This window comes from Schistocerca americana, chromosome X (assembly GCF_021461395.2).
Source record: "Schistocerca americana isolate TAMUIC-IGC-003095 chromosome X, iqSchAmer2.1, whole genome shotgun sequence".
NCBI classification, from domain to species: domain Eukaryota; kingdom Metazoa; phylum Arthropoda; class Insecta; order Orthoptera; family Acrididae; genus Schistocerca; species Schistocerca americana.
Genome location: NC_060130.1, coordinates 712,907,461 through 712,930,215, shown reverse-complemented (window position 1 = coordinate 712,930,215; position 22,755 = coordinate 712,907,461). Strand labels below are relative to the sequence as shown.

General features: G+C 37.1%; 1 protein-coding gene across 4 annotated transcripts in view; it reads left to right on the top strand.

The window, feature by feature from the left end:
• The window catches only part of LOC124554685 (rho GTPase-activating protein 190), a 278,320-nt gene that overhangs the window by 149,903 nt on the left and 105,662 nt on the right, over window positions 1-22,755 (top strand). For 2 of the 4 annotated variants that reach the window (XM_047128304.1, XM_047128303.1), the window contains exon 18: window positions 13,293-13,418. The exons of the other annotated variants lie outside the window; for them this stretch is intronic. In XM_047128304.1, the coding sequence (XP_046984260.1) occupies window positions 13,293-13,418 (126 nt within the window). The remainder of the gene's footprint in view (window positions 1-13,292; window positions 13,419-22,755) is intronic. 4 annotated transcript variants of the gene reach the window in all.

The window sequence follows — 22,755 nt, the reverse complement described above, 5'->3', positions numbered from 1 at the left end:
GAATGACCCTGGAAAAATGTTGGAGGTTGCTTCAACCTCTGCACTCCAATTAATGTCTTGTCCATCTTCTGGACTGACAGAGTGAGTTGAGTTTCACACAGCCTCTGTTTTTGGAATACATTTTGATTTCTGCAGAGGAAACCTTTGGTCTTCATAAAGATCTATATCTGAAAATAAAATGTATTCCATAATTCTCCAACAGAATGGCATCAGTGAAATTCTCTTATAGTTACATATACCTGCGTGATGAACCTTGAAAATGGGATTGGTATGCACCTTTTTCCAATCACGTGGAGTGCTTTGTTGTTTCAGTGCTAGTAGAAAGTGAGCAAGTGCTTTCACATCATCTATGGAGAATCTGAGAGATATCTCATCGGGTCCAGGCACCCTTCCCCTGTCGAGTGATTGATATTCTGCAATCACATATCTCAGTATCTATCATTATGCTGTGCAAGTGACTATTGAAAAGAGGAAGCCTCTCACAATCTTCCCCAATTAAACTAATTTGCAAGACAGAACTCACTACAATAGGCGTTGTGTCATATTCCATTTTGATGCAAGTGATTCGATATACGACTTTCATCTTCAGCTACTTTTACATAAGACTGAATCATCATTTTCATAGATCAGTGTATAGGATTTTACTTAGATTCATTGGGTACTTTACAAAGTCCCCTCTTTTTCCTCATTTTGGTTGGCTTCTGTTTGACTAAGGTTTTGGCATCATTGAAATCTGCCACGAGTTCCTCTATACTGTGATAGCAATTTTCTAACTAGCCTATTGAACCGTGATCAGTATTTTATATCCCCTACAACTTTGTTCAGCTCTTACCTATCTAAAGAGCAGTGTACAGTAATCTTGAATTTTTCCAATTCATACAAATATTCAACATTTTCAATCCCAGAGGTGTATTTTTGATTTTGACTCCTCAGATAATCTGCAGTGGCTTTGTCACACATGCTAAGCTTAAATATTTACTCATCTTTCTCAGCCTTCCTGTAAACACCTCCAGAGACATAGTATCACATCTTAAGAGAGAACTTTAAATTTGTGACTGGATTGAGAATTTATTGGTAGGGAGCAACAAGCATGTTACTGGATGGAGAGCCTTCAATAAATATACAAGTAACTTCTGGTGTGCCCTAGGGAGGTATATTGGGACTATTGTTGTCCATATTGTATATTTATAACCTGGAAGGCAATATTAGTTGTAACCTCAGTCTTTTTGCTGATGAAGCAGTTATCTATCATGAAGTAGACCTTGTATCTGAAAAGAACCACATGAATATTCAGTCAGATCTTGATGCGATTTCAGTGGCGCAAAGATTGATAACTTACTTGAAATGTTCAGAAAGCAAAAACTTTGTGCTTCACTAAATACAAAAATACATATCAGTGTGGCACAATTGGAATCAGGTACAAATTCCAGGGTGAAACAGTTTCTTGAGATATGGAAAGTTTTAGGTAAGGGGGGAGTAGACTTGAGTTCATTTGTTGAATATTGGGAAAATACAATAAGTCTACAATGAGGATTACTTACCAAACATTTCACTGACCAACCCTAGAATATTGCTCAAGTGTGTTGGATACATACCAAGTAGGGCTAAGTGGGGATATTGAACTCATACAATGAAGAGCAGCATGAGTGGTCAGATATGTGTTTTATGGAAATTCAGTAAAACTTGAACCCATAGATGCTTGAAGATGAATGCTGTCTATCCTGCGAAAGCCTGCTTACAAAGTTTCTAGACCCAATATTACCTCCTATGTATCACTCTCATAGGGGTTGTGAATACAAGATTAGACTAATTATGATGTGCACAGATGCATGTAAGGAGTAATTTCTTCCCATGCTAGATATGCAAATGGAACAGGAGGAATTCCTAATATGTGGTAAAATGTGAATTACCCTCTGCCATACGCTTCACAGTGATTTCCTGAGTGTAAATGTAGATATAGTCATTGATGTTACAACAACATTGTGATCACTGATCCCCTCATCTGTGTTAACTGAATCAAACTAGTTCAGGTGTGTTTTTCATCAGATCTAAGTAGCTACCCTCACAAGTCAGTCAGCTATGTAGTTGTGCCTAGTAATTTTTTTGCTAAAACTTTTGACCAGTTATCACTGAAAATTCCCTGATTGACTAGAATATGCTGAAGTTAAACCTCTACACAAGAAAAAGGATAAAGAAATACCATCATCCAGTTTTACTTTTGATAGTATGCTCCAGAGTTTTAGAAGATATTATGTATAAGCAGCTTCTTAACCATCTGATCACAAATAATGTCCAGATATTTTTTTTTTACTTTCTGGAGAGTTTCAGTGTTGAGAAGTCGGTTGCACATTCAGTGAGACTGATACTTTCTAAAGGCATTTGACTGCATGGCTCACAACAGTCTCTTAATAAATTAGAACATTATGGCACCACAGGCAGTCTACATCTATATTACGCAAACTACCTTAATGGTGTGTGTCAGAGACTACTTTGTGTACTAGTATCACTTCCCCCTATTCTTGTTCCAGTCACTCAGGGTTCTTGAGAAGATTGATTGCTGTTAAGTCCCTGTGTTGACTCAAATCTGCGAGACGTACATTGGAGGAAGCAATATGTTGGTTGACACTTGTAGGAATGTATGCTCTCTAACAGTAGACCATACTGTGATGCAGAATGCCTCCCTTGCATTGTCTGCCACTGGAGTTGCTTGAGCATCTCTGTGATGATGCTTTCATGCTTATTAAATGAACCTGTAAATGCTACCTTTCTAAAAGGAAACAAAGGTTACCAAGATGAAAAAGCCCATGAATTAAGCTTCTACTCATGGTTGGAAAGTAATTACATGTTTCTGTCTCCAAGTTCCATCCTGTGTGTATTACTGACGTTTCACTAGGTGCACTGACAGTTGCTAAGTTTGCTTTGTATACAGATGACACAAATATTGAAACTGCAGTGTTAGAAAGAACTAGTAATGGAAATTTTGATGGACAGTACTTAATGGTTTGAAAATACTTATTATATGTAGTTCAGAACCTATAAGAGATTTCCATTCAGTAAATGCATAAAATAAGAAGACTTGGCTATAATAAGTTGAAAGTTTTAAGATCTTTGTTGTAACGGCGACCCGAACGGTTGCAGAGTAGTAGTGACAGAAACGCGGCGGGACCTGCGGAGCGGCCCGCAAACAACAACACAACGGGAGAGGATGGACACGACCAACGGAGGACCTTACGACACAACAAGAACAGACAACAGAGTAACGAACCGAACAAGACAACCACGTCCACTGGAATAGAAACGTGGAGTCAATACGGTGTCTGCGACGAAATGTCCTGAGACACAACACGATGTTAGACTGCTGGCTGAGCGCAAAGCAGGCGCTTAAGTATGCTATCGAGGATGCCGCTATTGGCCGCTGGGACCACATGTTTCACTGTGGCGCCCTCACACTAAAAGCGGGCCAGGATGCGCGCCCCGCCACAGCTTACAGCACGATGGTGCAGAGACCTCTATGGGTCTTCAGAGTGACGGTAAATTCTGTTGAGAAGAGCGTACTATAGAGCCGCTAAAAAGCTGTATCAAATCATTATTTATAATGCTAGTTCTGTGAGACATGTTCAACATAAAATGAAAATGCTGGCATACTCCCACGCACTTTCATTCCGTAATGTCATGTGGTGTGTATAATAATTTAGGGTTTACTCTGTAAGCCATGCTAAGTTGTCCCAATGTCCAAAGTTGCAAAGTGGAAACTGTGGTCTGAATTCAACATCATAGTGTGGAAACGTGTTAAAGAACTGGGCATTCTAACTTTTCGTACTTCAGGTATTTATTGCTTAATGGAATTTGCCATTAATTATTATCCCTTTTTTCCCAACCAAATACAGTGGGTGAACAAAAATATGAAAACACCAAAAACACAACACACTACCTTGCCTAATACGGTGTAGGAAACCATTGGCCTTCAAAACAGCTTCCAGTCATCTCAGAATGGATAAATATAGGTACAGCATGGTTCTCAAGGCAATGTTATACCATTCTTTTTGCAAAATAGAGGAAAGTGTTCAGGTAAAAATGATTGAGATGGATAGTGATCATGCACCCTTCTCTCCAAAGTAGATCACAAAGGCTCAACAATATTTATATCTATGGTGGTGACTTGTGGCCAGGGAAGATGTGACATTCATCCTCGTGCTCACAAAACCAATCCTGGACGATGTGACCTGTATGAACGTGGGTCCTGCCATCTTGGAACAGAGCATCACCATTGTAGAAAAACTTTGTACAATGGAATGGACCTGATTAGCCAAAATGACCACATAATCCTTGGCAGTAATGAGACCTTGCAGAATGACGACATGTCCCACAGAATACTATGATGCAGCTGCCCAAATTATCACCAAGCTCACACCATATTTCACTCTTGGGATGTAAACTCGGCAGGATGTGGGAAATGGTGTGCAACAAGACTCTTCCAACCAAATTAATTTCTTCCATTGCTCCATAGTCCAAGTTGTATGGCTTCAGCACCACATTTTCCTGTTACAGATATTTACATAACTTATGAGTGGTTTTGGAATTCCAGCTCACACTGCAATTCTCTGCTTATGGAGATCCCTTCATGTTGTTTGGGTGCTGAAAGGGTTCGCAATTGCAGCATTCAGTTCTTCAGTAACTTTTGCATCATTTTTCCTTCTATTCTTTGTCACAATCCCCTTCAGTGACTGTCTATCATGATCACTCAATACACGCTTTCATCAACATTGTGACTTAGCAGATGACGTTTTTCTGCTTTCCCTGTGTGTGGCATAAATCTTCGATATGGTGCTGCTTAAAACAGCAAACACTATGGCTACCTTGGTTACAGAAGACCCCACCATATAGCACCAGTAATTTGCCTACTTTCGAATTTACTTAGCTTCGACATAATGCACTCGTAACTACAAAGAACACAATGCTGACCATAATTGACTCTTGCAACATATTGAGGACGTTGTCAAATACAACAGCACAACCTGCAGGCTTGGCTAGCATCTACATTTATGTTCAAGAATGTGTTTCTTGCAGTGTTTCCATGTTTTTGTCCAACTCCTGTAGTTCACAAATTCAGTAACAGTGATAAGAACAGTCTGTTTTACAGCTTAACAGCATTAGATGTCTATATAATATTACGATTAGTTAAATGTGTGTTGTAATGTTTTTTTGAAAGTTTTTGGTTATCAATTCCTTATAATTATTTTGCGTGCTTAATTTACATACACTGCCCAACAACAACAAAAATGGAAGCACACAGAAGTGGAGGAGAAAACAAAATGAAACTTCGTGCATTGAGAGGGAATGTGATGTTATTTCGTTGATTACAATATTGAGTCTGTATGAACCCACTTATCAGTAAGATGTTGCAACCGTCTGGCTTGGATTCATGTACTGATTCACTTGGGAAGGATGACATAAAGCCATTATATACTCTCCTGGGTAAGCTGGTGCACAACTCTAGTAACCAGTCCTTGATATTCTGAGATGGAGTTTTCATGCATGCTGCTCCCATACGTGTTCTATAGGGGACATTCTGGATCTTGCTGGCCACAGCAGTTCCTCAACATCAGGCTAACAGTTCATAGTGATGTTTGCCATGTGTGTATGGGCAATGCCCTGTTTAAAAATGGCACCATGATACATACAAGATATAACACATGAGGCCTCAGGATATCTACGATGTACCTTTGTGCCATCGGAGTTTCTTTCATTCACTACCAGCTGTGACCTGAAGTCATTCTTCATGGCTTCTCACACCATGACACAAGGAGTAACACAATGTGCCTCTTCAAAATGTCGGAAAAATGGGACCTGACGATGCTCATCGGGGCTAGTACAGAAATGCAACTCATTGCTGAACATAACACAACGCTATTCATTAGCAGTCCATGCTGCCTGCTCTTGGCACCCCCCCACCCCCTCCCCCGCATTGTCTCTCCTGAGGACCACTTTACCAAAGATATGTGGAATGAACATTGAATTTAAGCATGTAATAAATATATTCTATACGATACCTTTCTGATATGTCCCATGTCAATAAGAATCTACATTCTTTGGGTCCATGCAATACACCACGTGCTTAATCTAAACTGCTGCTGCTACTACTTCTACTACTATGACAACTACTACTACTATGGCTGCTGCTGAAATAATCACCAGAAGTATTGAAAAAAGTTTAAGTTTAAATTACTGTAAATGTATGAGGTCTCAGGCTCTGCAAGGTAGCCTCCTGCATTTTGAAGTGAATCAGCAGCTTTCCTAATTCGAGTATTAAAAAATAATAATAATAATAATAATAATAAAAATTAAAAAAAGTTTCATTCAGCATCGGTCTCTGATGATTACAATAGGGAGGCATTACTTCCAATTGTAAGAGATCAGATACATGGAATCACAAACCGATATAACTGAACCCTGTCTGTGGAACAGATGTGGAGTAAATTGTAAGCTTGAATGTAATGGTGTTCCTGTTGGAAAAGATTTCCTGGAAAACCAACTGTCACGCCACATTTGTAAAAAAGCTGGCTCAGATATGCAAATCTATATCCAAGTTGATGTGTATTTCCCCAACATCTTGTGAGATTATGTATGGATCCAAACAAACAACAAATGAAAACTCACAACACAGGGCTTGTCTGATAGTCCTCCAGATGATGATTGAACTAGATTAACATCCAATGCTAGTAACAGGCCACAACAGTACTAAAATATGTATATATTAATAAAGAGAGAGAAAGAGTCATTTGAAATGTTATACTCCTCCTGTGTCCATGAATTGTTGAAAAATAAAACTGCTATTCTGAAATGTATCAAATGACTTCAAAATGACGCCCCCTAAAGAAACTGCTAAAGCCCAAAAAGGGACCATTTATTGCAGAACAAGAATCTAGGCCAATATCTCATACTAATCAAGAATTACTACACCTTGAACTATGATAAGGATGTTTTAAGTGACAGCAATGTTATGTGTATGTATGAAACTATGTTGCAAAGGGGTTGGAAAATAGGAGGTATCATTGAGGTAAAGAACATAATGAAATAAATTGAGAAGTTACAGAAAACTTTCTGTATTCATTTTTACATTAATTTCACCAATACCTTCTGAACACATTGAGGTTGGATATTTCTGTGTGGTAGTAATATCTTATGTACAAAAACCCGTACCCTGTTACACACCTTCAGAGATAAGATGTGGAGGATGGAAGAAAGACATCCGCAAAGTAGGATCGTATTCCTCCCCAGAAACATGCATGTGCTGCTCAAACGCACACCATATTTGGAGTAGGACTTGTCATGTGTACTAACAGAAAGAAAAATTTAATAAATTTGCAAAATAAACACTGTACACTGAATCAGAAATGGAATACGAGGTTCTGTAACCTCTCCCTTTCATGTGTCATTTGTGTCAGCTGCAAGAAAAGCAACAATAGAAGTAAATGTTTCATGAAAAACAGGTAACAGAAATTAACGCAGACATTTATGTTTGTAAGTGCATGTGTACTAAAGGAATGACCCTGCACAAACCAGGAGTCAAAGAGGTTGCTGTTAATGCCCAGCAGGTTGCCGTGAACATAAAATCTGAGGAACAAAGCAGTAGTGTGTCTCCTCTGTGGCCCACATCACCGGAATTAAAGCAGAAATTTTTAAGAATGAACAAGGTACAGTCAGAGGAAAGGGTGGCAAAACCGTCAGACAAAATGTTTGAACTTGACTCCGATGTGCATGAACTATGAACTAAAGAGCCCATTGTAACCTTTACTTCCCATCCAAAATACTAGCTGCAGAATAGATATTGGGGGAAAGAAATATCCTCTTTGATGAATGTTTCTCGTACTTCACCAAAATGTAAATGATTTTGAAACTTGTGAAGCTGAAGTGAATCCATTGGCACATGGGATGCTTGCATATCTTTTCCATAAACCCATTTTAAAACATCAGATACCAATCTGCACAGAGTGGATGACCTGCAAGGAAACAGAGTTGAGGGTGGAGTGAGAATCATCTTACAGCACTCAGTCTGTTCCTCCTACACTGAAGCGCCAAAGAAACTGGTATAGGCATGCATATTCAAATACCGAGATATGTAAACAGGCAGAATACGGCACTGCAATTGATAAGACGACAAGTGTATGATGCAGTTGTTAGATTGGTTACTGCTGCTGCAATGGCATGTTATCAAGATGTAAGTGAGTTTGAATGTGGTGTTATAGTTGGCGCACGAGCGATGGGACACAGCGTCTCCGAGCTAGCAATGAATAGGGATTTTCCCATGTGACCATTTCACGAATATATCGTTACTATCAGGAACCTGGTAAAACATCAAATCTCTGACATCGCTGCAGCCGGAAGAAGCTCCTGCAAGAAAAGGACAATGACAACTGAAGAGAATCGTTCAATGTGACAGAAGTGCAACCCTTCTGCAAATTGCTACAGATTTCAGTGCCAGGCCATCAACAAGTGTCAGCATGTGAACCATTCAGCGAAACATCATTGATATGGGCTTTTGGAGCCTAAGGCGCACTCGTGTACCCTTGACGACTGCACAACATAAAGCTATATGCCTCGCCTTGGCCCGTCATTACCAACATTGGACTGTTGATGACTGGAAACATTTTGCCTGGTTGGACAAGTCTCATTTCAAATTATATTGAGTGGGTAGATGTGTACGGATATGGAGACAACCTCATGAATCTATGGATCCTGCATGTCAGCAGGGGACTGTTCAGGCCGGTGGAGGCTCTGTAATGGTGTATGCAGTTGGAGTGATATGGGGCCCCTGACATGTCTAGATTAAACTCTGACAGGTGACACACATATAAGCATCTTGTCTGATCACCTGCATCCATTCATGTCCATTATGCTTTCCAACGGACTCGGGCAGTTCTAGTCTGACAACACCACATACGTCCAGAATTGCTACAGAGTGGCTCCAAGAACACTCTCCTGAGTATGGTCTGTTCACTGTATCCTCTACCTCATAATCCTATTGATGTTGCAACTTACGAGTCAACTCCCTCACCCATTTTTCTCCTCAGACACTTCAGCGTCCACTGTGTGCAGTAGCACTCTATGCCCATCATGTGCAATAATGCTCTCTGCGTATACAAGTATGTGCCTTGGGCTGAAGGATGAAAAGGTTCCCTCTACCAAAAAATATCAGTATTTTAGGTCCAGGGAAAGGCACACACTTTATCAAATTAATAGCATTGTCCTCCGTCATTGATCCATCTCGTAATTTTCCTATCCTAGCCAGTGTTGTAAAACAGAATATAGTTATATAGTTGCATTCAAGTGTCTGTTTCTCACCAGAATTAAATTGCCAGACATATCACCAGCCAAAAGGAAGCACACCAAAGTTGATATATACCAGATATGACTCTGACCCATCAGCCTGTTGAAACATTCATTCTAATGTCATCAGGTACATTCTTGTGGAATGATTAATGTCTCTTGGTGATCAGGTATAGGTGGATACTTCTGTGCAGATTCCTATACAGCCCATTACACAATGACCAGTTAGTGTTTCAGATGGCAAAAGCAGTGGATGTAATGAAGAAGAATAAAAGCAAATCACAGTAGTAGTTTATAAAACCCCTTTTGCTAAAGTGTGGGAGCCAGCGAAAAGAATTAATAATAATGGCAGGACAACCTGAGCATTCTGTAATGGTGAATAGTGTTCTCGTGACCACACTGTTCACAGTAATGTAGATTGATACAGTAAATAGTTGATATGTAATGCTATCTGAATTTCAGTTTGGTAAATTCACAGGAAGCCAAATACCGCTGTGCAAACCTGGGTAGCTATCATTTCAGGGCTCTCAACAGTTGCATTAGGAAGAAATTTGAGCACATTATAAACAGCCTCTTAATATCATTCCTTGAGCCCATGAGGCTACCAACTCTCTTCCAGTCTGGGTTCAGAAGGTATAGATACATGTAAAATGCACTGTAACTAATAATGGTAAATCTAGGATGTAATGTAATGATATTATGAAAAGGATAGTTGCTCCTCGCCATATAGCAGAGATGCTGAGTCACAGGTAGGCACAACTGTGCCAGAGACTGCGGTTGTGTGTGTGTGTGTGTGTGTGTGTGTGTGTGTGTGTCTTTTCGACAAAGACCTTTTTGGCCAAAAGCTCATTATTTTATGACAATCTCTTTGTTGTGCCTGTCTGTGACTGCATCTCCGCTATATGGTGAGTAGCAACTATCCTTTTCATAATGTTGTAACAAATAAATTATTGATTATTTCCTGGCCACCAGCCCATTACATTGCAGTCTTATTTCGTCAGACAATGCTATCAATATTGAGTGGATAATATGTTGTTTACTCAAAGTAATGATGTTTGTTGGGGGAATTTTTGTTCTGCTTTCAGCTTCTTAACTACTGTTTGCCAACTGCAGGGGTTGATGAAGTCGGAAAGCTGGGCACGAAAGTCAAGTTATAAATTCCGCAACACAAGATCTGTGCATGTCAGTTTTAAACTATGCACATTATCTTTACAATACATTGAAATTACAAATAACATTATAGGTCGGGCAACCACTGCTAAAGAATTTGGTGCATGTGCACATAAACAACATGACATGTTTTTATGTGCACTTGCACCTTGGAGTCATGGCACATGAAATATTAGTTTTATATGACCTGAAGATATACCTCCAGGATATGAAACTGGTCATCATACTGTGAAAATACAATAAATAGCTATTGCGGATTTGGACTGTCACTCAGTTTAATATAGACTATTGTACCATCTTTGATTTTAGGTTGTTTGAGTGTCCTTCACATTATGTAAATTGGATTCGCAGCCAAGAGATACTGTTCTTAGTTTTAAAGGAGAAGTTAGGTCTTGAACCTCATGTTTGATTAAAAACTTAAATTAGTTGCCATAGCTAATAAATATAAAATCAAAATCTCTGAAAACACTAAATATTTTGAATTTTTTAATGCAAGGTCTTGGGTGGGATGAGGTCTTCCTGTTGCTTTATAAGGCATTTGTACAGTCCCACCTAGAGGACATCTGTGCTACTTATGCCACACCACAGCATTTTAATCTGAAAGTTTTAAATAAATTTCACCACGAGTGTGTTAGCTAGAATAGAAGAAACTTGAATGAAGCCTCATACCCAGCATATATAACAAAACAGTTAAGCTACTACCCCCTATCTAGTAAAAATTTCTTTTGTTGCAACATGCATTTAAAATGAGATTATTCCATCTACCCCAGATTATAAATTTGACTTGTTACTTGCACATAATCTGATGAGCTTTAATGCAGTAACAAAGTTCTTTGGGGTCCAAGAAAAGGAGCAGCTTAAAAATCTGTCTGTGGCATTATGGCATGAATGCTTTAACCAAAGTTGGAATAAATATCCAGCTTGGCTGTTAATGATGTCCATGTTGTTTTAAAATTTAACTATAGTACAAGAAATATGATGCTTCCAACCAAGGAGAGGCAGTCAGAGGCTCAACTGTTTTCCCTACAGTGTTTTTAGCTCTGTCTTCCAAAGACATTTACGGTATTTGATGCAAATCCCATTGCGTTCCTGAAGGCACTTTCAGAAAAATCAATAATTGTGCTAACAAAGTGATCTGGAACACCAAAGAAAACCTTGTGATATTAGAGATGCAAGGGAAGGACATACTGTTCTGATGGGTACTAGGGCATGTGACAAGCTAATGCAACAGCCAGAAATGCCAATGAAGAACTTTCTGTGATGCAGTGTGCCATACCGTTACTGTTCAGGAGAAGGTCATGTGCCAGCAGGAGAGTGGCTGTTGATACAACACATGAAGCTACGCCAAGTGAAGCCAACTACAAAGACCTGGTAGACATCTTTCTGATGGAAAGTGGTTACATTATTAAGAATATTATGAAAAGGATAGATTACTATTCACTGTAAAGATGACAGGTTGCATTGCAGACAAGCAAAATGAAAAGACTGTTGCACATCAAGCTTTTTGCTGGCTAGCATATGTGCATGAGATGTGGTTGCTTGTGTGAATGTGTATCTGTTTCCTTTCTGAGGCTTTGGTTGAAAGCTCAATGTGTAACAGTCTTTTCTTTGTGCCTCATTGCCACTCAACATGTCATCGTTATGGTGAGTAGCAATCTATCCTTTTCATAATAATGTTGATGTTTCAACCTGGAATGTCCATTGTTACATTATTAAGATTAAGAATTTCACATTTTCATAGCATTCGTACACACACCTACGGGGAAAGGACCTATAAATTTTTGGTGCTTCTGGCACAGCAGCTTCGTTGCATCATATTTTAATTGAGTGCTTCTTATACTGCACTAAGGTGGCAGAAATTTGCCTTAGTAACACCCAGTCATCTGTTTTATGCAGCGATGAGTTGAGTGTGGAAAAGGTTTTTAATTTTATCTTATGTCAGAATATCTAGTTCAACCTCTTTAGTCAGTAATTAGTCAGCTACTATATTTTCCTTTTAATTCAAGTTTTAACAAAAACTCTTCTTTTTATTTGCACCAGTTTTTAGATCTCTGCGTAGCACTGTGTGTGTTTATAACTTGACGAACTTTTACATTTTTTCTGCAAAGAAACTGTTGTTCTTTGAGTTCATTTGATTTTGCAAAATTGTAGATGTAAATTACTTATGGACTATCTCTCAGTTGAAAATGGTCTATTTCCTTTGAAGACTACCTAAAACTTCTTCACAAGTTAATGGGTCTAAGCATGTGAACAGCCAGTTACTGTTTACAATAGTGTAGCCAAAAGTAACTTTCTAATTAAATTTCAGCTTATGGTCAAGGAGACAATTTTTGCAACTATTTTCAGTTTGGGGTTCATTGAATCGTTAAATGAAAACTGTATAATTGTCAACAGAGTAGGCACTTATTTAAGTCATTTATCACAACACCGTTTTCGAGTTCTGTAGTGGTCATGTTGTTCATGTGCGGCTGCTTTACAAATTGTTAGTAAAAGTCATGTGCTGTAATGAAAGCTGCTGTAAAAACTATTAAATCATAGCTAATCTTTGTTTAAAAGTACTAATTCTCACATTTCTAATCAGTATTGGTGTGGAGAAAAAAAATGAAATTTAAATCAAGAACTACATGTAATGATGTTGCAATTAGAGCTTGCTTTTGCTTGAAAATAGATTTTGTGGGGATTGTTGCTTACATCTGTTAAAGGGCTTTCTTCACCTAATGGTTATTTTTTAAAACATATGCTGATTTGCATTTACATATTATAGTATTGTTTTAAAGTGGCAATGAATTGTGCAGATTTTCAGGTGTACCCCCAACCCACCACTCCTCCAGAGCCAGCACCTCCAGACCACATCCCTCATCGCCTGCTGAAGCCACCTATTCTGGCTGCGGGTTCTCATACCAGCTTGGAAGATACAACATGTAACTTTGTGCATCTTTATTGCATGTGTCAGATGCTTGAACTCTATAATGCTGGCTTTAAGCTGTAAACAGAATTATTAATCTAATGAAATAGTCCGTCCTTCTACCTTGTTAACAATTTTATGCTTACTTGGTGAACATTTGCATGGAATACTTTTTGTTGGAAACATAGTCTATTAAATGCAGGCAGAAGCAGTTACCTCTTCTTGCATTTACATTATTTACATGTGGATTGCTAAGGTCTATTATAAATCTGCTGTATAATGCATGGCAGGTGCCTCAAAACTGTGTGTAGTGGTCTAACCATGTCATAAGAAGCCCTTCATTCACAAATGAGATATAAGCTTAGGAACAACTGGCAGATACACACAAGGAGTTCAAAGTGTTATTTCTTCATATTGTGTGAGTAATTGTAGAGCTTTTTAAGTGAAATTAATATTTGCTGTAATTGATGCAAATCCTGTAATGTAAAATTGAGTGCATGGTGTAAATTTAACATTCTCTTCATGAACTGTAATGACCTTTTGGCATTTGTGTTGGTATTTAGGATTAGTAATGCAAAATGTATTTCCTTTAAGTATTGCTCATTAATTGGACACATCACATTTGTTTTCAGATACTAAATAAGTTACCATTTTAATTTCTGAAAAGTGATTGGCTTAAATTTCACATTTCATTTGCATTAACTGCCTAGATTGTGTTGAATAGCTTCATCTCATTACTTATCCAGGTTACGAATAGCAGTTCTCTATTTTCCTGAAGAATTCCAAATTTCAGTAAACTATTATATCAGATAAAAATGGGATTGGTGAAGTTTGTGTACATCATAAGAGGATGCCCATTTTCAAACTTCTATAGTGACAAGTTTGATTTCTTTAGTGTTTGCACAAGCTGGTTAATAATTTGCCAGTCTCAGAGACACCAATAACTTTGTTATTTCTTGGCACTTGTGAGATAATAGGTATTGTTTGCATTTTGGAAAATAAGAAATTTATACTAATGTTTCAGTGGGAAAAAATAGATTATAAGAGTCAAAGTTTAGAGTGTCTTGCAGTAATTTTCATGTCAAATGTTTTAGAATTTTTATCATCTTTGTAGAATAAAAACTCCATGTCTACATGCCATAATAATCCTTTTTGCCTATTTACAGCTGTACATTCATTAAACATGTTTAACTGAATATACAACTAAAACAACTCTGCACTGCCACTGAGATTCATTTCACTATGTACTACATACATGCAGTTCACTAATCGGACCAGTTCCCTTACTGCTGACACTAAAAAGTACCAAACTGGAAAAAAGTGTTTTTATATTCAGGAAGAGTATGTAGAAGAAAATCCATGTGCTCTTGCCTATCTGTTATTTGTTTTACTGTAAAGACTAAAAAACCAGCTTCAATTCAACTTCCTACTGTGCTCACCATTATTTTACATCCACACACAAATATTACTATCCGTGGTTCTCCAAAAATGTCAGAATATGGAACATAATACCTGATCATTCAGTAACAACAGTACTAGTTTTATTTTGTTCGGTTCCCTGCCCCTAGGAGCATAAGCATAGAAACTTCCATTATATAGAACATTTGAGACTACCATGTTTAGGTTTGTCACATTTTCTTCTTTATTTTTCCTCCTTGTGTATTACTTTCACAATCCAGATATTCCTTTCATTATAAGTGATTTCTGTGAATAAGTTCATTCTGTTTCTTTTTACACTCACATGATAGCATGAGAAATGATGAACATTTACAAAACAAGCTGCTAAAGGAGTAGGTCAGTAGCATCTCCCTTGGACTGTTTACTGTCTTTTTTTCACATTCATTTGTTTGTTTCATTTCAGCTTGCCCAAGCTCCTTTTTTTCTTTTACCAAGCAGCTGTCCTGTTTCTTCTCCTAAAACAAAACTTGTTCGCTTTTGCTTGTCACTGCCTTGATCTTGGTTTGTTCATGTCCATCACTGTATTCCAAAGGCTTTCACTGTAAATTTTTATTTGCTCTGCAAAGTTACATTTCCTCTCTTTGCTAATTCTCTGCTTGTCATAGTAATCCTTTTTGACTATTTACAGCTGTATATTCATTAAACATGTTAACTATTTTATTGAATATAGTTACTAAAATAACTCTGCTTTGCCACACGCTCCTACTAAGACTCATTCCACTACATACTACATAGCTCACTAATCAGTATTAACAATTGGGAAACTACCTTTTACACACAGGGATCAAATAAGAGGATATCTTAAATTCCTTGTGGTAAGTTGTAATGTACTAGAGAATTGGCATGGTGCTCGACTGAATTGAACAAAACATTTGTGTTGTATAGTAGATCTAATCATATTCAATACGGCACATAGACCACGGGATCGTTGATAAAATGTTGGACATATCCTCTCAGATATTTCTTAGAACAATCCACCAATTTACTTTACAGGTAAATGTTAGTATGCTATCTTGTGTATACAAATTTGGTTGCCATTTCATAATTTCTCCTCTTCTGCTGTTGGTAAATGCAGGTAGAAGCAGTGGGAGCTTTGTTTTATGTATTTTTATTTTATTTGATTTCTTACTTTCTCTGCATATTCTCTCATCACCATTCATCATAGGGTAAGAGGAGAAAAGTTTTTCATCTATCTTAACTGAATGTGTAAGTAATTAAAAGTTTCAGCACTTACTCTAGTATGCCACATATAGTACTTTTCTAATGATAAATGACTGAAGAGATTCCCTAGATTTAGATCATGAAGAGCTTCTGTTCTCTTGCAAGTGAGTTTCACTTGTGAACTAAACAATATCAATAAAAGAATCAATATAAAATTGCACCCATTTGCAGATCTCAAGTGTTAAGGTGGTTTATAATAAAGATCATAGTACTGTACTATTGTCTGATCATTGTACAAAGTCTCATGTAAGTGATTTAGTTTTCTATATCCTGCACAGACTTTAAAAATGAAGAATGCACAACAATGAAGAAAATAAAATGTATGAAGTGTAGTATTTGTGTTTATACATTTCAAGCTACCATGACTTTGGAAACATTTGAATTAATCTTGGACAGGAGCATAATAATCACAACAAGAAATTAACTATGCCCCTGAACAGACTATTAGCTGTACCCACTAGTTGTAGTCACCTGTGTGGTCACCAGTTTGATCCCTGACAGAACATTTACAATACAGTCAATCAACATGTTATCAAAGTTTTCACCAACACTGGATGTTCAGTGTGCATACAGATGCAGGAAAAATGATGAATGGACCATACAGTATTAATTAGAATTTTTTAAATCAGTCCTTAAATATTGATACATAGAATGTTAACACCTGAGACTTCAACCATGCACAGGTGCTTGCATGCAATTTCTTGTCATTGTTGAAGCACTGTGTTGCTAATTAGGTCTTCATGTGTGGAAATAAGTGAAAAATCACTCGGGGAAAAGTCGGCTCTATATGTTGAGTGGCCAAAATGTTCCCAACAGAAACCATCCAAGACACTTAGAGTTCAAATGACTATGTAGAGCCATGTGTTGTCGTGAATAAAAAAACCTTGGTATTCAAGTTTCCTCTATGCTTGTTTTGTATTGCTCTTGTTAATTTCTTTTGGTGGGTGGCCATAATGTTTCATCTGAAACCATCCAAGAACCTTGGAGTTCGAATAGCTGTGTAGAGCCGTGCATTGTCCTGGGTAGCCAAAATCCTCCAATCTGAAACCACCCAAGATCCTTGAAGTTGGGATGGCTATGTACGGTTGTGTATTGTCATGAATTTAAAAAAAAAAATAAAAATAAAAACATGGAATGCAACTTTATGTTTGTCTTGTATTGCTCTTGTCAATTTTTTTAATGTTTCACAATGTTTTCATGAATCTTTTGATCGATTTTTGAACCAGTTCAGTGTCGACAATACTCAATTGGCCACTTCATACACCCTCATGAACATTAGTGCAGTCATTGTTACAAACATGATGCATCATTGTCTCACTGTGGCTTCACTCATTACACCACACAAAGGTTTTGATTAATTTCAGTTGGTCTCAGCTTTTTGCCAAACAAAAATCTAATCACTCATAGCACTTCACAACTCGATGGATTTTCTGTTGCTGCACACATTTTAAACATTCACATGGGACAAAGCAAAGGCAGTATGCACTGCAAATGACCACAACCCGATGCATAATGATTCAGTAGATGTTCCAACTCCACGTTTGGGATGGTGGCACCATCTTTTGCCATACAGTGCCGAAACATGAGTTACTTTCTGAATAGCCCTTGTACATTGCGCATAAGACATGTGAAGACAAGCCAAGACAAATTAGAGCCTGTAGGGTTGCATATGATCATTTTTATCTCATTCAGTTTCCATGTAGAATTGGCTAATAATGATATGAAATGCTCTTTCTCATGTATGATACAGTGCTTTGTGAAATATTGTATAGTGTATAAGGAAGATAACAGGATTGTTCATGTCAGACTGAGAATTTTTCTGTTGCTCTGTACAAACATGAGAACATTCAATGAAGTTTGTGGATTTTGTAAATTATTTACCTGAGTCAATACATGGCTGCCATCATTGTGAGAATTTCATTACTTCATTGGTGTATAACAATGTTGGCTACTGTTGTAGACAGTGCAGGACAAGTAATTCACATATCTTGAAACAAGTGCTAGTTCTTTGAATGACGTGGGGTGCGAGGATGGACAACAAAGGGTTCCATTGTATTGTTCCAGTGTTGTTATGATCCTCTGTGCCAAATGGTACAGGACATTATTGTGAAAAAGAATTACTTTCCCTGACAACATTATGCCTTCTTCCAGATGGTGTTACATAAAGTAAGATTTATTAACATGGAATAATATTTGACATCAATTGTAATACTATATTTTTAAAAATCCACATTATGACATCTTTCATGTTCCTGAAGACAGCCCGACATCTTCCTTACATACGATTAACTTTTAGTGGTTGGCTGGGAATGTATATATCATTCTATGCTGGTTTGTTAAGTCTTGGATGTAAGATAATGCATACATACTTTGTTATATGTGACAGTCATTTACAGTTAGGAACCGATTTTGACTTTAAATTGGTTCAGAAACTGTTCACAAATTGTCTTGTGCACCTACTTACAAACAAATATGAGATTGCAAGATGTCCACCTCACACACTGTTTCAAAAAGAGTAGACACTTGTGGGTGATAGTCTGTATACTAGTTGCACTGAGGTTCACCTCTGCTGCAGTATCGTGCACTGTTACTTAATGAATTATTCAACACATTCACTGCAGTCTGAGTAGTTGTTTGAACATGCACATGCATTTCATTTGTAACCATCTTGTGGCCTACAACAATCTGTCTACACAATTTGCACACTTGTTCTTCTGACAGCATTTATTTCTCATACAGTATTGTCAATCTTTTCCAAATTTCAGCTGTTGTCATATTTTCCTTGACAAGACTATTAATCTCACAGTGCTGTCGTGTGGCAACAAATTTGATATTTACACAGTGTTATTCTGCACCCCACTGTGCATCAGTCAGCATCAAGGCAAATTTGTAATTCACATGAAGGACAAAGGCACATTCTTAGGCATTTTTACTGTTCTCAATGTATCTTTGGTTATTTCTACATCAACAAGTTGTGGCCGAACTCAAATTATGGTATGTTACAGGAAAACGATTAGTATATCTCATCAGATTAAAACTATGACCATTCCTGTAGGCAAAACGAGCTTACATTATTGTCTTACAATGATGTGGGATAACATATAGAAAGAAGTATTGAGTGTCTTGGAATAATATTTTAAGTGACAGGTTAGCTGAAAAATGGATTAAGTTTTGTTTTATAATAATTTAAATCTGATTGTGGGATGAGAAAATGGTTACAGACAAACAGAACTAATAAGAAAGTATTCATAATTTGTTCTTTTAAGCATACTGCAGTTTGTCTTGGTTGATGCTTTTAGAACTGTAAATCTATGTTGGAATGAGCTTTCATTTACAGTAACGAAGGAGTGCAGGGCATAATCAGTGTATTGCAAAGAATCTGAAAAATCCGGAATGAATTTTCACTCTACAGTGGAGTGTGCACTGATTTGAAACTTTCTGGAAGGTTAAAACTGTTTGCAGGACCTGGACTCGAGCCAGGGACCTTTTCCTTTCGTGGGCAAGTGCTGTACGGACTGAACTATCCAAGCCCAATTCACGAACTGGCCTCACAGCTGTACTTATGCCAGAACATCAACAACGACTATCTGTACTTCACAGAAGTTCTCCTACATACCTTGTGATGATGCTAGCACTCCTGGTAGAAAGGAGATTTGAAGCATTACACCTTCAAAGGCGGACTTACCCATATTTCCTAACAAATTCTGTGATGAAGAAAACTTACAGGACAAATTAATAGGTATGCCCAACAGAACATAAGGAAGTTAAGAGTTCCCATTCTCCTACCTTCCCACTATTGATGTGGAAAGGAGCTGACCTCACTGAAATGAGTAGAGCATTCTCAAAGACTAGAAACTCACTGGAAAAGCATGATGCAAAAATAAAATACACTGATGTAGTGAGTGCGAAGTCGCTCTGTGCAATTACAATGCCCTAAAATTTACTGTACAAAGCAGGACACTGTTTGATATGATCTCCTCAGATATGGTCACTGTACATAAGACATTCTGTATTCTTCATTATTAAACTTTTGTGTAAAATAATCATGTTGCTTTTTTCTGAAAAATCCTGCATAAATACACCTGACAATTGTTTCCTCTTTTTCAGACAATCAAAAGCAAGGTATTATACACTATTTCAAATTAAAAACATGAGAATTGTCATTAGTGAATTATTATTACTATACTGTAAATGTGCCAATAGTTATAATAGCTGAAAATATAGTAAAACAGCCAGATTTAAGTTTCCACTTTACAGCTCAGGACCCAAAGTGTTAAATATTATCAGTTACGTACAAAACAGGTGATCTCACACATAAAGAGTAGCAGCAATATTTAACAGACTGTTCAGAATCGTTATTATACTATGACCCGATACAAGTGACAAGTGTAGTCTACAGGGGCTTTACACTAAACAAATGCTCAGTTACCTGTAATGCACATACAAGGAAGTTGCATTCCATGAATTATATTTAATTACATACTGTATACTTTTTGTTTTAAAAATTTGAATTACTTGTGGAAGCTATGTGCCAGATTTACACGTAATCATGTTGAAAATGAGCTATTTGTTGAAGTAGTTGACTCAGAAGTAACTACAATTTAAGGGTGATATAAATCATTAATTGTAAATAATGGGCAATGAAATTCTTATGTAGGCCACGAAGTTTGTTGAAACCAACAAAATATTTTGCATTATTGTAACAGTAAAACAAGAAATTTGAGATCAATTTTATTTAAGATCCAGACTAATAGACTAAGTTGGTGAATGTTGTAAACAATGTATCCATGCACCCTTCAACAAATAAGAGTTGATATTTAAAAACAGAATCTTTTCTATGTGCTTTGTACTTAAAATTACTATATGTTCAGTTTTGCACAGTGTGCAAGAAAAAGACTGCTTACAAGTTTACACAACACAGCACATTCTAAACTGTTATGTGTCATAACTTCTGCAATGGAAATCTGCTGCTTCATGTAGCAGAATGGATAAATGCTGAGTGCCTTCACAACTGCTCCCAAAGAATTTATCTGTGGGTATTAGATCACAAGATGGGGCTCTGAGGCAGCTTATTATAGTGCCACACAATGTTAACATATTTTAAACCACAGAACTTATAATAGCACTAGGAAAACCATGTAATTGTTATTATTGAATATTTTTTGCTTAACTAACTATAAAGCAAATGAATGGCAAAAATTCAAGTTATTTTTGTTGGCAAATCCTACCCTGTTAAATGTTTTATAGAGTCCAGTGTGAAATACAGTACTTGCATGGTAGTTACAACTCAGTTACAGTATTATTTTGATAATTATTAATTGCTGATCCTCACAAGAATTCCTTCCCTGCAAGCAGATATGTGATAGTAACAGGTTTTCATATTAGGTACCAGTCCTATCTACTGTTTTATATCAGTTGAGCAACCATCATCCTTGGAAAGCAGCCTTTAGTTTGGAGCACATGCAGTGTTTAATAAAAGTTCATTGACTTTACTGAATAGAGCCAAGGATTGAAAGAATGCCTTGTGTTCTAAAATTTTGGAGTTGCGGACCTGACAAAAAGACACCCTATTGTCAATGTTTAAAAAAAAAATCGTCACAGATGATAAGTGATATTATGGCTATAATCAGAAACCATGCAAAAACTGTTCCAGTGGAAGCATGCTTCATTCCTACAAACAAAGACAGAAAGCTATGTGTGGACCAACATGACAATGAAGCTGATTTGTTTCTTGAACAAGAGCCAGTTATGATTTTATTCCTCAAGACACCACAGCTAACCAACTTTACTACCTTCTGGTTCTAAACTGATTTCATGTGGTACCACATAAGAAATTTGTCCTACATTGGCCTGATCATTTGTGATCGAAGGATTGACTCCACCATGATAACATCCCCACTCACGTAGCATTGACTGTCAAGCAGTTTTTGTCCTAAAAACAAAATGGCAATGGTTTCATGCACACACAACTCACCTGGTACGGCTTGTAAATGATACTTCCATATAAATAACAGCTGATTAACTGATTCAAAACTGTGTGTAATTGAGACAATTTTGAGGAGAATCTGTAACTGCGTTTCTGTGCCTGCAAGAAAAGGATTATTATTACTTTTGGGTTCTTCCCCTCCATCTCGTCATCCCATACATTAATGATTATGTGGTTTTATGAGTATCGAATAGCTAACATTGTAGGAACCATATTTCATATTTTTGAAAATTGCACATGATCTGTTCAACTGTTCATTCCATAAAACCACCACAGTCTCTTTCATAGATTGATTGTCTGCCAAAAAAGTTATATTAGAGAATTCTGTCAAGTAAAATGACATATTGACAGTATTAACAATTCAATTTAACTATTCAGTCACTTTATTATAATAACACAAAAGAAAAGTACCATTATTTTGTTTATTTCTTACTTTTCATTGTACTTCTGAAAATTTGTGATACACTTTGTCATTATTATTGGAAGAAATTTATGACCCTAAAATAATTTTTTCATGCCTTGTCTCTATACAGTAATGTCAATGAACTTACATTTTTGTTTAACGTTCCGTGAGATTGAAGAAAATTTAATTGTCTAGCTCATTGTACGTCCAATTGCAGTGGTCCATTGTCGTTAAAGGAAATATGGGATTTAAAAGTAATTAAAAGTTTACGTACGTACAAATATA